General features: G+C 35.5%; 2 protein-coding genes across 11 annotated transcripts in view; one reads left to right on the top strand and one right to left on the bottom strand.

Moving 5' to 3' along the window:
• The window catches only part of pdm3 (POU-domain protein pdm3), a 158,945-nt gene extending 154,528 nt beyond the window's left edge, over positions 1-4,417 (top strand). For 4 of the 5 annotated variants that reach the window (XM_018452816.1, XM_018452819.1, XM_018452815.1 and 1 more), the window contains 2 exons: positions 3,044-3,195; positions 3,327-4,417. In XM_018452816.1, the coding sequence (XP_018308318.1) occupies positions 3,044-3,195; positions 3,327-3,451 (277 nt within the window). In that variant the 3' untranslated portion in view covers positions 3,452-4,417. The remainder of the gene's footprint in view (positions 1-3,043; positions 3,196-3,326) is intronic. The other variant, XM_018452818.1, reaches the window with a different exon arrangement.
• Positions 4,418-7,119: 2,702 nt separating this feature from the next.
• Positions 7,120-12,901, bottom strand: part of LOC108725543 (UNC93-like protein) — a 141,841-nt gene continuing 136,059 nt past the window's right edge. For 3 of the 6 annotated variants that reach the window (XM_018452612.1, XM_018452610.1, XM_018452613.1), the window contains 6 exons: positions 10,913-11,245; positions 9,907-10,193; positions 8,637-8,859; positions 8,146-8,305; positions 7,763-8,030; positions 7,120-7,468 (listed from right to left, as the gene is read on the bottom strand). In XM_018452612.1, coding sequence (XP_018308114.1) covers positions 7,206-7,468; positions 7,763-8,030; positions 8,146-8,305; positions 8,637-8,859; positions 9,907-10,193; positions 10,913-11,166 — 1,455 coding nt within the window. In that variant the 5' untranslated portion in view covers positions 11,167-11,245 and the 3' untranslated portion in view covers positions 7,120-7,205. Of the gene's footprint in view, positions 7,469-7,762; positions 8,031-8,145; positions 8,306-8,636; positions 8,860-9,906; positions 10,194-10,912; positions 11,246-11,534; positions 12,038-12,901 lie in introns of all 6 variants that reach the window. The other 3 variants (XM_018452611.1, XM_018452614.1, XM_018452615.1) reach the window with 3 other exon arrangements.

The raw sequence follows: 12,901 nt of genomic DNA, 5'->3' as shown, positions 1-12,901 counted from the left end.
CTGCGCGTCGATGCGAGAGCGTGCGAACGCGTGCGTACTAATTGGTAATTCGCTAATTGAATCCACCTGATTAATTGCGGATCCGCATTTAATAAATATGTGGAATGTTAATTAGAATGGGAGAAACCGTTACCGCGCGCGATCGCGAAGCGGCTACTCGTTTACGGCAGCAACGCAATGCGGTGGCTTTACTGTGACGCGAAAGATACTCCCTAAGCACCCCGAGCTATGTATCCACAAGGTGTAAATTTTACGAGACGATAAAATCTAATGAACTTTAGGCCGTGAGCTAATCAGGAATCCGTGTAGTCGTCCTACGATTAAAACGCACCGCGATACGATTTTGACATCAAAGAGCGTTAAGACACTCTTCACTCTTGTAGCAATTTTTTAAAAATATGATTGGATATTAAATTTATCACAGTTAAATAGTACCTACATTATTATTATTGACTTGTGTATTTCTTATTTCTATTTACAATTATAGCGATCTTCGTGTTAATCCAGAGAGGCTAAATATTATTCAGTTTCCCATTTAGATTAAATACGATTTAGATTAATTTCTCTATAAAGTACTAGAGTATAAAAAACTATGCATGCAATTTGAACTGTCACATTCAGTGCTAAATATAAGAAATATGAATATGAATACACAGATCTGCAAGACGTGCTTGCCAAGTTTCGTGTCTATATTTACAATTGCAAGACTAAGTCAATTAGAATAAGAAATACGATTACATTAAACAGCAACGTTTATTCGCACGAAAGCAAATTCTTGGCGATTGTTCGTAAATAAGATATCGCGACGCCTTTGGTCTATGAAAGAAAAACCGGCACGGAAGCGCAGCGTAAAATGATCGAATCATTCGATGACGGAAGCGATATGGGTACGGTCGTTTCTCTTTTCACGAGAGCAAGCCAGCTCAACAATGACCCATCCTGCATTCGCGCGGCGTAGAACTAAGCGTCGACCGTGTGCCGGCCGCGTCCGGGAAAAATGAAAGCGGCTAGTTTATGCGGTGCACGTGCACGATTTATCTGCCGAGTAATTAAACTGTGGACTAATTAAAATCAGGTTTCTGATGTACCTCTCCCTCGACGTCGCTCCTCCTACCTGCACGCCACCACCGTCACCTCGCTCTTACCCACAGCGGCATCGCGGAGCGGCGCGACGCTCTCTCTGTCATTCCTTCCGCTCACGCAGCCTCCATTCTTCCATCTTCCTTCTACTTCCGTCTTTCTTCTTCCTTTCGTGCTCGTTCAAGTCTCTCCGCATCTCTCCCTCTCTCACACTTATACGCAACAACGACGTGTAACACCCACGCACGAGCTTACACGCAGCTTTCACGTTCCCTTGCGTATTAACTCACGTTTATTTCTCTCCTCTTTCTTCACCTTCCTTTTCTACCCCTTCTTGTGCCTGGCTGGTTGTTTCTCCATTGCGTTCACCGGTCACCAACGCATACCAACGACGTGGTATCCAAACCCCGTCGAATCGTCGCGTCGCGTCGCGTCGCATCGTGTCGCGTCGCGTCGGTTCTTCGCGCTCTCACCGACTTCTCCATTAGCATATTGTTTTCGCGAATTCGACGAAATATTACCGCGCGATGCTAATGGCCCGCCGTGTACTTTTTTCGACTCGACAGTTGGTCATTCGGAGTTAAATTAAAAACATAAATTTTGAGCCGGCACCGCGACCGTACCTATGACCGTACCCACCATCGAGCTCCCCGACCCCGCAGCCACACCGTACTCACTTCTCATCGCTCACCCGGGAGTCCCAACGGAAGTTCTCCTGTTTACTGTCGCGGCCGCGAGCTTTTTCCATGTCGCGCCCCGTACCGCACCCACCCGATAATACTACCCGTCAAATGAAATTATGTCGACTAGTCGCCCGACGCCAAAAAAAGTTTGCGTACTCTCGACTCGAGACTCTCGAGATCGGATCTTTTCTAATGTAAATTTCTTTTAAGTCGTTTGGACCAAATCAATATTAAGTCGCAAATGACGCAAAACTGTCGCATCAGATGATATAACAAGCATTGATTCTTCAATGATAAATTCATAGTTATTATATAAATTAATATCTTGTCTTAATTTAATTAGAAAATGACTGAAAAATAATGAATGTCGATTTCATTATTCGAAAATTAATGCAATTATTTAAAATTTTGTATTAATTCGCTCGATTCTATCCTGCTTTTTCGAGCAGTCTAAGGATAACAAACTTAAGCAAACAGATGCAGAAATTTATTCATGTTGGCGAATAATTCTTATAAGAATATCTAATTTAATTATATAAAGAACTATTCATGATTATAATATCCTTAATAATTGTACATAGAAATTACAATAATGACATCGATAATAATAAAAATGCATGGAAAAATCGAAGGACTTGATTACATCTTCTTAATATTTAAGAATTATGGAAACGGAAGATATGCTCTGAGATTGCGTGAGATTTAATGAGCTTGGATAACGAATGAAATGAAGATTCGAGTTTGAAAGCGCTGCGGCTATTCGATCGCTAATTTTATTTGAGTCGACGTCGACACCATCGCTGCCGCCACCGTGAGTTCTGTTTCGCGATACGTGGAGTAAGTTCGACTCGTGAATCAACCCGAGTGTGTACTCGGGGAAAAATCCAATACCGGACGGGATATTTGCGACCGAACGTGTCCGAGTACGAATATCGTGACGCCGGTGATTTCCTTTTTTAATCAGTATCCTATTTCGCGCTAACGTAATTACGAACGTGCAAAACAGTAAACAGAATTATTTTTTTTTCATATTGGATTTATAACAATATTTCGTAAACCACAAGAGAAATTTTGAGCTCGATGTAGACTCACGGACGTAATTAATTATTGTAAAAATATGGCGATTAACCGGTCAGATTTTTCAACGGGATCCTATTTCGCAATTCATAATTGTAGCAAGTAGGAACGTATAATATATTTTTTCGCGAAAGTATAATGCACGCCGGTAACGTTAACAATAAACGTCAATGACGGAATCTTCCGAATTTGAGCAAGAGTAGTGCATCTGATTCCAGGTACAAGAGCGGCGTTAATCATCTGACGGACTTCATCGGGGTTGAACCGAGCAAGAAGCGAAAACGACGGACTTCCTTCACGCCTCAGGCTTTGGAATTGCTGAACGCACATTTTGACAGGAATACTCATCCTACTGGTTAGTTATGCTTTACGTCTATCTGCTATGTGATTAAGCCTCTTGCTATTAGAAGAATCTTAGTTTTTCTTCGGAGCAATTTTTCGCACTTTAATACACACTAAAAGTTTCTATTCTTTTTCTTTTTACAGGTAACGAAATCACGACTTTAGCGCATCGATTAGGATACGATAGAGAGGTGATAAGAATTTGGTTCTGCAACAAGAGACAAGCTCTGAAGAATACGGTGCGGATGATGTCGAAAGGCGTTGTATAGGGAAGGATTTCATCTACCGAACAATCGGGCAGTATATGAGAAAAGCTTCAAACTATGAACGATGAAGAACACGTTTCGTAAAATTTTCCAATATCGCGTTTTCCTCTAGCATAAATAAACAGTTCTAACGCGAAAACAATTTTCCGTAGTTTGTTACGGAAAGTTACAAGTAAGAAAAAAATAAACGTTTATTAAAGAAAGCCACTTTTATCAAATTCGCTTCAGTACGGAAAGATCGTTCTAGATCGAAGCGAAGTCCTTCGAATATTGTGATCGCAGGTGTATACGACATCTATATATGTAAATAGCTTTAATCTACGAATATGTGATGTATACATGAGTCGAATATCGAAAATTGATAATCTGAAATCGTTGTCTCTCATTTGGTACCAATCCGTCGCGCGCTTCCAATTTTCATAGATATATATTCACCGGAAAACACTAACTGATCCAGTTTCGAATTTCGAACGAACGGACTATCGGCAAGCATTAACGAACTGATGAACGTAAATGTCTCGACGATCGGAATTACATGAACAGTTTTGTCACAAGCAACTGTAGAAAAATCGCTTCTAGGCTTTTCTAATTAATTACAGTTGCTTGATTGCAATATTTGCCGGGACATGTACGTTTTTCGGAATACGATCTATCAAAACCGGGCGGAAAGATATGTAAATCGTCGCACGACTAATAACTACTAAAAATTTAATTACCTTCAAAATGATTACTTACAAGAATGCTAGTACATAAGCGGCGAACGTTTAAACAGCTACGTATAATTGATTCCTAATCAACTGGCGGAACAATCGAAAATGCACTCAAAATGGAAACACTCGAAGGATGGTAATCATCCGCGTGCAACAAAAACTTTGGCTGTATCCTGCGATCGAGGAATTCTGAGATATCGTTGTCGCTCGTTGAGTTTGCGCAAATAAAATATCGCTTAAAAAACAAATACGAAGTAAAAAATCATCGTCTCTATTGATTATATAATATCATCCCTTGCATACATATATATATATATATATATACATTGTTATAACGAGCACAATAATATTTCTATTATAACTTCGGTAACAAATCTGGTCGAGAGTTTTTGATGCGCGTAAGATCTGTAATTTACAAGTGTATTTAGAAATCAATGAAATTCCTTTAGTGACTAAATAATGCAATAACGTCTTTGAAAGTATGCTATAAACGATTATATACCACATGCCGCTCCTGAAGTCATATTTAATCCTGTAGGAAAAGAAAGAGAGAGAGAGAGAGAGAGAGAGAGAGAGAGAGAGAGAGAGAGAAATGCAGTTAGAGACAGACAAGATTCGAGTTTCTGCAAGACTAGTCCGTGATAATCTGCCATGTAAGACGTATACGTGTTAAATGAGCACGCATCCTCCGTTCCTATACATATATGCGATCCGCTTATTCGCTGAATAAACGATAAAGCTCGGACGAAAACTTCGATTTTATCAGAGCTTGATTTCGATCTGCGGGATATTCGAACAAACGTAATTCTTCGATCGCGAAATACGTTTCTGTATCATTTCTTTATTGCAATTTTGTATCTATAATTACGCGAAAAATAGGAAAACTAAAGATACTCGAATAATTACTTTGAAATATGCGTATAGTGAAAAATATTACAGATGCGTAATTTTAAAATCGAAGAATTATTATGCATTATTGTGTCTCTTTTAACAAAAAAAAAATCATAATAAAGTGGCCATGTAAAGTCGCCTCACTCATCATAGCGATTCTTAGATATTGGATTTGCAATACGTTGACATAATCATTTAGTAACAAGCAATCGACAACCCGCAATCGTTTTCACGCGTAAAAGGATATTTAAACGAAGTTCTTAAAGTACGGTTTTCTTAATACTTAGCAGACGCGTTTAATGAATAAGAACTGTGCATAAAATGTACTTCATCCTCTTTATAATGGGCTATTCATTACGATAATATTGTGAAATCTCTAACTTGACGAGTAGCTAGGGGCGCAAGGGTAGCATGTACATATTACGATATACCTAGACATTGTAATATTATAATTAACTTTTATTATCATAGCTATAAAATAGCTGAATTCATGCAAAGAAGATTTACATGGTTAAAAAATAATAAATTTCTAAAAATAAATAATATTTTAAGGTTTTACTTTTAAGCCTGAGACGAGCAAAGTGATCTGTTCCTAAAATGTATTATATAAATAAAAGAGAGTATGAAAGACGTGAAGGAAATGGCGTGCGAGTGGAAATAAAGATATATGATGGGATAAAACGCAAAATTCAAAATTTTTTATTAAGGGGTGGGATGTGTATGTTATCCTTTTTGATAAAAGAGCGAAAATGTTTGTACAGAAATATTCCGGTTATTAAATTTTGTTATATGAGCGAAAAAGGAAGGAGAGAGAGAGAGACAGAGAAAGAGAGAAAAAGAGCAGAGCGTCGAAAGAACTGCGGTAGTGATAAAAATAAAAACGCGAAGACGGTTTAAGAATTATGTGTATTTTCTTCGTGAAATTGAAATATTCAAATAGATCCTTACGAAAATATAAACATGAGTATTACAAAAAATGTGAATTGTATTCGTGAGTGTCATATTAAGGAAGATAGATCCACGGGCGAATGTTTTATAGCAGTTTCCAGCAGAATTGCTCGCCTTGTCCGATAATTTTGGTAAATTAAAAATAGACCGAACAAGAGAGAACGAGTAGATATTTCATAACGGAGTAATAAAGAAGAAATGAACATCCCCTCTAAAAAGAGCCACGTCGAGACACGAAATAAAGTCACAAATCAATAAGAGGAAACTGCTCATGAAACATTGCCCAGCGAAACCAAAGTTCCTACTACGTTTTATAAAGTATATAACTGAACTGCAGAACTTGAATTGTAAATACGATGAATGCAAAGTTAAGCTAATAATCACGATACAATCAGCAATTTAACGATGCTAAATTACAATTCGCCGATCAATTGATTCGACATTGCCGCTTCGGAAAACGTCGGTTAACTATGAGAAAATCACGCAACTCGGTAATCTGCCTTCGCCCGAAGGCGGGAATCAATTGATTTCGGTAACGAAATAAGCACAGTCGGCAATTAAGCACATAAGTATACAATTAAACTAAGCAGCCGTAGCTTTAGCTTGAATGTTAGCACCTAGGCACATGATGTAACATTAAATTACGTATTTAAAATGAAGGACAAGAAAAATCTTAGCCGTTAAGCGAATACCTGTGTAAAATTTAGTAGATGTCCACAAAAATAAAATAAAAACATATATTGTGGTACAAATAACAAAAAGTCGTACCTATGACTCTTCGCGATTAAGAATCATTTCATTTTCAGATGAGTAATTGTTGTACTGTATGCATGTTTTTTGTAATTCTATTTGCATATAACATAATTATCGGTTCTTAACTTTTTTAATCAAACTTTTTCCTTAAATCTCGTCTTTTTGACAATATTTAAAGCAATACATTTTTCTCCTTGTCTTAATAATTTCAGGTACTTCAGGTTAATAATTTAGTAGACTCATAATTTATTTTCTATCATGTATTTTAAGGACAAGATTTTATAAATAATGATTGAAAAGCATTTTTCAGAAACCAAATTTTTAGAAACTTTTTAGAAATATATTTTTTTGTTAGATTTTCATTTTTGGTACTTTTTGATAGTATTAAAAAATAAACATTTCAACAGTTTTCTACAATTCCGTCAACTGAAAAAGACGATACCTACTTCTATATCTTATCGATTGACGTCTGTATTAGTTATTAATTCTAAATCAGGCTTGTTGTTAGAAACAGTTCTGTCTGCTCGAATACCTAACCACTCGATAACACCGTAACCACTCATTCCAACGAACAGTGTTCCGATTAAAAGATACAGCTTCGTACAAGTGCACAGATATGGGCTATATACATACGTTACCACTGAACCAGTCGACTCCCACAAGCGGAAATTTGCGAAAGCTGCTTCTTCTCGACCAGGGAATAGTATACCACTTAATGCTGAAAACCGCAAAGTTGTTAACTGTTACATATTAAATTTATAAGATGTATACATTAACAGTTTCTTTAAAAACCCCACACAAAAATAAAATTGTTTTATACTATTGGTTGGTATAATACCATCAGTGGAGATATCTGTCGGTACAATTTTACGTACAACAAGTAAACTAGGAAATTCGACTTAGTGATTACCGTAAAATAATTTTGCAAACATTGTATATAAAATTCTTGATCAATACTAAACGACTGAAAACACATTTATATTAAATACTGCGGTTTACTAATTTTTCTTACCATTGACTTGTACTAGCCAGATCGAATCGCACACACCCCATAAACCCGACAGCAGAAAGAAGATAATACCCTGTTCTGGTGTCGGTTTCCACCGTAACATGTAGACGAAAAGACTCAAGTGCAAACAAAAAGCAAAAATCATCACAGACTTTCTTCCAGTCAACTTCACGATGGCTCCCGTAGAAAGTGCAGCTATAGCATTTGTGATACCGAAACATATCATCACGTAACCAATATTATTAATCCCCCAAGCACAAGAAACGAACGACTGTAACAAATATAAAACATTATTGCTCTGTTATAATACAAATTCTTCTCTTATTACTAATTAAATGCAAATTTTATTCTTTAAACTTCAGCAGTCTCATATGTAGTTTACTAACTGCGTTATAATCGGCAAATAAAAACGCTTGCTCGGCCCCAATAAACAACGTTATCGGCAATATTAAAAGTTGATTCTTTTCTTTCAGTAGTTTTAATGTCACGGTCAAGAGCTTGAATCCGGACGATCCTTTTATTAAGCGGGCTCTGTTCCTGTCATACCTATAAAATGGAAACTCCAGCGTCAAAAAAATTTTTTATACTCCAGTAAATACAACTAACAGTAATATAACTCTGTTAGTTATAATTTTTCACTCAACAATATAACTGTAATATGACGCACTATATTACAGATAAATTGATGAGTGAAATTATAACTAACATTTATATTTGTCGTTATATATGTCGTTACTGTTAATGCTTAGTGAGTAATACATATTATAAAACTCATATATATATTATACGAATACAATTTATTATTTAAATAAATAATATAAATATTTTATAATATGTACATTTCTGACAACGAAAACCGCGATAAACTAAAATATACCTGGATAAAGGATCAACGGCGAACGCAATTATTAAACAAGCTAATATCATACAGCCTAAATAAATTCCAGAAATAAGGTATATTCGTTCTACTGGAGGTCGTTGCAAATTTGGATTTTCATTTTCCTCAGACACCCCACAGAAATTGGCCCCACAAATTTCGGCCACAACGCTACTGTTCAGAGTGACGTTTGTGACAACCGTGTCAATTCCATATGAAAGAACTGTAAGAGAAACGATGAAATAAAGAATATATTATAATTGATTACTAACAATAACAATGCAGCCGCATTAAAAAATTATGAGAGACTCTGAGGGTGACACAATTACAAGAATAGAGATGCTATCAATTATGCCGATAATTCTCTTCATGAATAAGCATACTAAAATATATGTTTTATTAAAACAAAATATGGTCATTAAAATGCCCGACCAAACTGTAATTACTGCGCAGTCTGTGTCGTTATTTCATAATCTCGTGATTCGCGACAGTAGAAACTTAATTTCGTTTTCATCGGCGCTCGCGTTTTTATAGCTTAGCAGCAACGCATTCATACACGCTTCCACAAAGATTGCGCGGACTGCAAACGAAGTTTTTTTGCGTCACTTCATTCCGGTTCGTGATTTCATAGTCGCTTATAATTTTATCTTAAGCTATAAGGTAATTAAACAATTGTAGCAAAGATATATTTTATCTTGAAGCTGAGAAAAGAATTATTATCATTAAGTTTTTCACTTCAAAAAAGTTGCTTGTTTTTCTTATATATTACTATTTTTTTAGATTAATCATTTTCTTCGTATTCTAGCAAAGCAAATAAATTGAATTATAATATAATAAATTAAACAATAATAAGATTTATAAATCTCTCATGTAAATAATAAACTAAGCTATTAAAGCCACGTTAGATACCGATCGCTATTATTATAAACAATGTCATAAAATATATATTCTCAGATGTTTCGATCTTAATATAATCTTCATCAAAGTATATTAAATTTATAAAATGGGAGTCTTTAAATATTTACATATACTGTGGACAATAAAATTCTTGTCTAGTTCGTTAGTATTCAGAACGGCAACTTTTACGTAATATTTTTATAAAACATCCCAAAGCAATTATAGATTCATCATTAAAATTAACATTTGTAAATGAAATGTTCAAGTCGAAAACAGATACGAATAATATGCTAATAACAATTTTTTCAACACATTTGATCTCTGAAATATAAATTTGATCGTCGCATATGTCCATATCTGTATAATGACCTACCTGCTGAAGATATAAGATTTCCCCATACTTGTGCCATTTGATAAAACATGAAAAAAAGACCGAAGAATCTTGTAACAAGGACATCCACGGTTATATCTGAAATGGTCGAATAAGCTTCTGCTACCACAGTTAAATAAGTACATTTTGCGCACCAAAGCGGTCCACCGCCTAATCCGACTGACAGTCCAGCGGGAATCATAGTATAAAATTTAGGATAAAACTGCGAAGCTATAAAAGGCATGTAAGCCAATATAGAAACGGACATTGTCCACTTGCATCCTAACCAACTGGAACAAAATTACGTAAATACAAATTATATATTATCCTTCATATTTTGATTAAATACAATATATTTATTTAGATCAAAATAATTCATTAAAAAATCAATTAATTAGATCATTTAAAAAAATACACCAAAGTTGTGTGTGTGTTCAAATAATTATAAAGATTAATATAATAAGAATAAACATATATTAATATATTGGACAGTATACTAAAGGCTTTCCGCTTTATCTTACGTTGACTAGGAAGATGTCATATTGAATCCTCGCCCAGATACCCAGATATATTCATTTCACTCTTGTCTAATACCTGAACCCACGGGGATTCCATGTAACGTAATTCCGGGCCAAGGTGAAAACGACAACGCGTAATAAAGTTTAGTGCATACAATCCCACAAACCGTGGGATTGTATGCAGAATTCTAGCTGTCTGTTAGTTCCTCATATATAGGAAACACATCGAACATTTCCGGCGTCTACCATAATTGACGATATACATTTCCCACACACACACACACACACACACAAACTTTGTATTCATTCTACCGCGATAACAAGTAACAGCAATTGGATTTGACAAGAGTTCTCCATTTAGCTGAGATGCAAAATATCGTGGCAATCGGAGTAGTCTTTAAATACACTTCTGTATTAAGTCATTAATTTTTGACTTACACGAAATTATACGAAATGATGCAAATGAAAATATATAAGAAAAATTACTTTACCTTATGATTAAAGCGGGTAACAAAATGTTGCTGAAGAGCAGACTACCATAAATCGCCGACAATGTGAATGTGCCTAACGATTGATCTGCGTTGACAGAACTCTGTAAATTTGAGGCTCCCATAAAAGCAGTAAAATTCACCATGAAAGCGCAACTAATCACTAGAATGTTCTTCATAATTCTCCATCGTTCCGATGGTTCGAAATTCGGGGTCGGCACGAATTCTCCCGACATCTCGATTTTATCAATCGTCATAATTCAGTCAATGTACAATATCGATTTTCGTCGGATGTTCAATTTCGTCGATAAATTCTCTTGTAAAGATGAACAACTCCTTCAAAAAATAAAAATGAAGGTATAGAAATAGAATTATGAAATAAAAATAAAAATATAGAAATAGAGTCTTAAGAAATGGGTAACTATCGCTAATATTCGCCTATTCTCAGAAATAAAAGATGTAATTTGTATTTGAGATTTTAACATCAATTTATCTTTTTAACTGCAATGTACATTTTAAATCGACTGAATTAAAAGACCTCGTTATATCAGTTGGAATTTCCATCGCAGAGGATATCGACGAATGATTATGGACTGTAAAATTAAAATTGAAACTGAATATTCACATTTATTCTCATAATGGTCACCAGCCACGCGATTTGCGTAAAGCCAATAACAGTTTCAAGGTAATCAGTGAACGAGGAAACGGTACGTTGCGGTATCGAATATATGACGAATTAACATTTTATACGGACACAAATATTTCACTTACACGCTCTTTGCTACTAATATTACATCAGCTTTGATCTGTATAGTGCTTCACGTATAGAAATTTAACAATGAAATCCGAAAGGAATTGCATAACTATTTTCTGTCGGCGCAGCAACGAGATACACGGTTACCCCCGCATCGATAAGCAGTCTGTCCTTGGAAAGAGATATCCTTGCTCCTTTCACGCACCTTAATCGCTTGATACAATTTCCATTCCGACCGTGCACGTCGCTTGGAATATGTAACACGCCGATCAGACTAGAATCCCTGTCACACGAAAATAGATGCACACAACAACGCGACACAAAACAAGTTTATCGATGAAATGTCGTGCAACATTACGCAATTTGATGGAAATCTCTAATGCAGAAACAAAAGATTGTTGATTGCTGTATGCGTACATTTATCAAATAAATAAATACACACACACACACACACACACACACACACACACGCGCGCGCGCGCGCGCGCGCGCGAGATATTTCGTGTGTGTATATACACACACGGAACATTTCACAATTATCGTACAATATTTTACTAACGTATTTTAGAGGTAAAGCAGAATAAAAAATTCTAATACAAAAATATCGAGGCCACAATAGTTTTTTAATTATAATCGTTTAAAGATAACAGTAATATCGTATTAAATTCACTTTCGATTCCTCGAAGAGACTCAGGAACGCGAACTAATTCCTTTTAATCTTAATAAAGTTTATTTCATATGCTTAATTTTTTTACATAATACTCGTGTAACTAACTGATGACTGGCTAACTAATTAACTGACTGATTCGTTCTTATATCTTTCTTTCAATATCCGCTAGTTGTTAAGACGAGTCATCCTTGATAGCCGTTTCATCGGCATTCTCTAAGATTTACAAGAAAATTGCATTGATAAAAATTCTTAGCGAAAGTGTGTCGGCTGTGCCAAATTATGTGTGTGTGATTATATCTTACTGTGCTAAGTTACTTTATTGTTATAAATCTTATTTTGCTATTTCCGGTCGATTTTATTGTCTTTCTTTCTTAGAAGACTACGTAACTTATTGACAATTTTTATTTTTCGCTTTTGTTTGATACTCGTGATATTACACAGATGCGAACTAACCTGTCATTTCTTAACAACATATGTTGCTACTATGCAACATATATAGAACATATGTCTGTGTAATTACGGGCCTCAGCGCGAATTTTATGCGATATTATTGGTTATATTTGTTCAG

This window comes from Mycetomoellerius zeteki, unplaced genomic scaffold (assembly GCF_001594055.1).
Source record: "Mycetomoellerius zeteki isolate Tzet28-1 unplaced genomic scaffold, Tzet1.0 scaffold35, whole genome shotgun sequence".
Taxonomy (NCBI): domain Eukaryota; kingdom Metazoa; phylum Arthropoda; class Insecta; order Hymenoptera; family Formicidae; genus Mycetomoellerius; species Mycetomoellerius zeteki.
This window is presented reverse-complemented; position numbering and strand designations above follow the sequence as displayed.